This window comes from Notothenia coriiceps, unplaced genomic scaffold (assembly GCF_000735185.1).
Source record: "Notothenia coriiceps isolate Sejong01 unplaced genomic scaffold, NC01 NC01_scaffold00025047, whole genome shotgun sequence".
Classification (NCBI taxonomy): Eukaryota; Metazoa; Chordata; class Actinopteri; order Perciformes; family Nototheniidae; genus Notothenia; species Notothenia coriiceps.
Window position 1 is genome coordinate 1,474 of NW_011357748.1, and position 4,928 is coordinate 6,401.

Below are 4,928 nucleotides of genomic sequence, written 5' to 3' on the forward strand. Positions count from 1 at the left end.
GGATGAAGTCGAGGGGGCACGCTCGTGAACGGTCAACGCCCCTGCTGCACTGTACTTTTTTTTGTTTCACGTCGGACTCCTTAAACCCAAAGTATTTCCAAACAGTGGAATTCGTTTTACCATTCTTGTTCACGAGTTGCTCTTGTTCTGCCATCTTCGCTGGCGCTGAACTCACGCAACTAATGTCACTCACAACCTGGCCGAGAGGGCTTTAAGGGAGGGGCGAAAGCGCACGCAGCAAAATAATCTTTTTATTTCGATTACGTTGTTTTCGTAATCGCTGCAAGCCAAAATATTGATTAAAATATGATTAATTGCACAGCCCTAGGTTGTGTACATTAACAATGTATACAGAAGCTGTGTGGTCAGCAGAATTAGACTGGTTGCTTCAGCGGCCAACTGGTACATTTGTGTTGCTTTTTACGTTTAACTTTTAGAGCAAAGCACATCTTTCTTTTCTTTCTGAAAGTGAGTTGTTAGGAGGGCGTTACAGCTGGGGTTTGGCATAAACTGTTCAAGTGGCTCCTAGTATACTGAGTCACAACTGAAGTAACAATATTAAATACGCCTTTTGGATCTTGACATTATTTCATATAGCCATAATCTTGTAAAAAGAGTTTTAAAAGTCTTGCAGAAAGTTGTAGCGCTGTATGGTAACTATAGTCTGAGACTGATCAGTTTTGTTAATCCCAACACAGCTGAAGCTGCAGAGGCCGACATGGAGTCCAGGGTGAAGGAGAGAGAGAAGGGGTCGGAGGAGGAGGAGAAAGGAGAGGAGAAGAGAGAGGGCAGGAGGAGCCGCTCCTCCTCTACCTCCTCAGAGGACTACATCATCATCCTCCCTGACTGCTTTGACACCAGCCGGCCCCTGGGGGAGTCCATGTACAGGTACCGGTCCCTTTGCACTTCAGAAACAGGATGTGTAAATATTAGGGCCGTCAGCGTTAAGGCTCGCCATTCATCTGGAAACCTAGTTCAACCCAAATTTCCTACCATAATTATTGAGTGGGCCGCACGTTTAAGTAATTACTAGTTTCTTAAACTTGTTATAAATCATGCTTAATTACAGATTGTTATTGTGATTAACTTGATTAAAAAAGGTTTTAGCAATTGACAAAACTTGTTAATATAATTTGACCCTAAATGGGCAATCACATATTGATTGGTATTTTCTTCATTGCACCCATATTACGCATTAAAATAGTCCTAATACAGCCACCTGTATTACTTTAGTGATTCATTATTATACCGGAAGTACTACCTTATTACACCCATAGTACTCCCTGGGAGCTGTACAATAGCTGCCGACTGCTCCTAGAACTAGGATGGGTTAAATGCAGAGATCAAATTGCTGTGTGTGCTGTGTGCATGTATGTTTGACCATTAAAGAAGGTTTCATCTTCCGATTGTATCTATTGCACCAATATTACACATAATCAAACCCATATTACACTGGCATTACACCCATTTTACACATGTACACAGCCTGTCAAATGACTGTATCTCCCAGGATACAAAAAACATTTAAGGGTTCAAATGTTATTTTAGTAGACAAGGACTTCCAGTGGCAACCTCGGGCTGCATGTTGTCACATTCTGTTTAATTATTTGTTTCTGTTTCATTGCAGTTCAGCCTTGTCCCAGCCTGGTGACATCACAGCTAAGACCCCCACAGACCCAGAAACTCCATCGCCCGACCAACCGGGCCCCCCCGCCCCAGGGGGGCTAGGGGAGGCAGATGAGGATGCAGCGGCCTCAGTGTCGGGGAACAGCAGCGCCAACGACATGCTCTGCACGTCCCAGACGCTGGACGACGAGCCGCTGACGCCTGAAGTGGTGCCCCCCCCCCTGACCACCGTCACCCCGAGGTCAGTCTGAGGGGTGTGGTACAAACACAGCTGCTTCATGTCAGGCTTCTGGAACAGCATTTGGAAAAGGCTTAGATCAGGGGTCGGCAACCTTTTTGATATGAAGTGCCATTACAAAAAAAAAATGTTATCAGCGTGCCGACGATCGTGAATTATCAACGGGGGGTAGGGGGGGGTGAGGAGCTCAACGCTCGTGAACTGTCAACAGGAGGGCGGGGGGAGCCTCGCTGCGGGGAAGCAGTGTGTGGACCTGTCAGCGCAACTTACATGATGCCGAATTTAACAAACTAATTTTAATAATTGGTTCGAACGGCATAATAATAAGGACAATCGTCCGTTCTGTGATTCTCCAGAACACACATGTTATGATATTAGGGTCATGTGAGATGAGATCGCTGTCCCTTTAAGAGAGAGAGAGAGGGGTGTGGCGTCTGCATGTGTGTGTGTGGATGGTAGAGCGAGCGCGAGTGAGCGAGCGTTTGTATGTGAAACGAGGCAGCAGAAAAACAGAGGTCTGTGATGTATTTTGTGAAACAGAAGAACAACTAAATAAATGCAACGGCCTCCCAAGAAGAGCTCGCCTCTCTCCAGTAATTTAAGCTAAAGTGGGTCATTGAACCTGAAGCTTGTTGCTTCTGCCTTGAGAGACGACAGAGAGTCATCCCCCCTGTTTCCTCGACTACGGTCTGGGAGCCGACAGGAAAGTTCAAAACACAGATGGCCAGTCTGCCCCTTTGTAGCATATTATTTCGATGAGAGCAGATCGCCACTGGGCTTTCAACCAAAGGACACAGCCACGCAAAAACTGCGGCATTTGTACAGCTCCTTATGGGTACTGCTGCAATTTGTGAAGTGGATTCCTCTGTGGTGAAACGATCAGCACTGCACCACGGAGGAAAGCGGCAGAAAGTCGCCTGGAGTTAAAGAGAGCGGGGCTGCGTTGCGTACATGGCTTTCTTCTACTTTCACGTTTGGTCACGGGGAGACGCGCTCTGGCGGCGGTCTCGTTCAGGATCTGAAAATAAAATTTAAATATTTTCACACTTATTCCACTTATTCCTAGTGTGCCACTGGTTACGGTGCCGCGTGCCAATGGTGGCACGTGTGCCAGGGGTTGCCGACCCCTGGCTTAGATCAACCTTCACCAAATATAAAAATATCATATGATAAACTATACCTGAGAAGAAAAATACGCAACATCAATAATCTATTACATTTTACATAAGGGTTGAGATCAACTCCCCCAAAAATATATATATTTTTTTAGAAACTGCATTGTTATTCACTCTTGAAGTGTAGTGCTGAGGTCTGTTGTTACAAGCACTAATGTTAGCCATTATATGGGGTTAAAGAAGTCCTAGTCTTACAAACAATAGGTTTGCAGATTCATTATGTGCACCGGTATGTTCGATGTTCCAGTTCAGCTTTAGTTTGAAAATGTGCAGCATTTCTTTTTTTATTTTGTTTTAAAAAAATTTAAGGGTGACTTGGAGTTTGTTGCAGTTGATATAACCCGTTGAAAATGTGTTGCTCTTCATACTGTGCAGTCTGGAGAGCAGTGGAGAGACAGATGCTGAGCCAGCTGCTGCTGAGGGAGGAGCGGACGGCTCTGAACTGTACCGAACTGAGGGCGGTAAGCACATCCCTGTGTCTTCATGAAATAACAAGATGGCCCCTCACACGAGCCCTGTCTGTCAGGAGTTTAAGTTAGATTTGAAACACAGGTGAGGAACCTGCCCCAGGCTACGGTCCGGATACAAAGCCAAACCTTTTTCTGACCAAAAGACACAGACTTAGTGAGATGAAATTAGTCCATCATTCAGTTTGTTTGTATTGGCAACTTATTTATTGCAAAAGTTTACTCTAAGGTACTCGAAAGGAGGGTCAGGCCAATTGTCGAACCTCTGATTGAGGAGGAACAATGCGGATTCCATCCTGGTCGTGGAACGACGGATCAGCTTTTTACTCTCGCAAGGGTCCTAGAGGGGGCCTGGGAGTACGCTTATCCGGTCTACATGTGTTTTGTAGACTTCGAGAAGGCGTATGACCGAGTTCCCAGGGAGTTACTGTGGGAGGTGCTGCAGGAGTATGGGGTGGGGGGGTCTCTACTCAGGGCCATCCAATCTCTGTACTCCCAAAGCGAGAGCTGTGTCCGGGTTCTCGGCAGTAATTCGGACCCATTTCCGGTGAGGGTTGGCCTCCGCCAGGGCTGCGCTTTGTCACCAATCCTGTTTGTAATATACATGGATCGGATTTCGAGGCGTAGTCGTGGGGGAGGGGGTTTGCAGTTCGGTGGACTAAGGATTGCACCACTGCTTTTTGCAGATGATGTGGTTCTAATGGTTTCATCGGCCTGGGATGAGGCTGGGATGAGGATCAGCACCTCCAAATCTGAGGCCATGGTTCTCAGCAGGAAACCGATGGACTGTCCACTCCAAGTAGGGAATGAGTCCTTACCCCAAGTGAAGGAGTTCAAGTATCTCGGGGCCTTGTTCTCGAGTGAGGGAACAATGGAGCCTGAGATGGGCCGGAGAATCGGAGCAGCGGGAGCGGTACTGCAGTCGCTTTACTGCACCGTTGTGACGAAAAGGGAGCTGAGCCAGAAGGCAAAGCTCTCTGTCTACCGGGCCATTTTCATTCCTACCCTCACCTCACGACAATCTATCTATCTTTCTTACAGTGCAGACCCTTTTCTGCTTGCTCTTGCCTCTGCTTACTTTTTATGCTGATTTTCCTATTCTTATTCTCTGAAAACTTCGAGCAGCGGCTCCTGGACATGAACCTATCACTGGGACAGTTAATCTTCGTAAATAGACGGAGGTTTTCAGCCATATTTCAACATTTCTACGACAACCTCAGTCTTACAGTAGCGTGGCCTAGCGACAGCTAAAGCCTGGTAGGCTACTGCATGCTATTTAGCTTAAGCTAGTTGGTCGCAAAATGCCTCCGTTTTCTACAGATGACTTCCACAAACTTCTACAGAAGATGGCTGTGTTGGAAATGAAAATGCAATGGTTGGAAGTTAATCTGGAAGTGAATGGACTATGTCGTGGGAATGACA

General features: G+C 46.5%; 1 protein-coding gene across 1 annotated transcript; it reads left to right on the top strand.

Moving 5' to 3' along the window:
- Positions 1–699: 699 nt before the first annotated feature.
- On the top strand, positions 700–3,500 carry LOC104955915 (next to BRCA1 gene 1 protein-like; the record flags this gene model as incomplete). The annotated part of the gene is made up of 3 exons (XM_010783312.1): positions 700–888; positions 1,628–1,867; positions 3,415–3,500. Coding segments are annotated over exons 1-3 (496 nt in total), but the record flags the coding sequence as incomplete, so codon positions are not given.
- Positions 3,501–4,928: the final 1,428 nt, after the last annotated feature.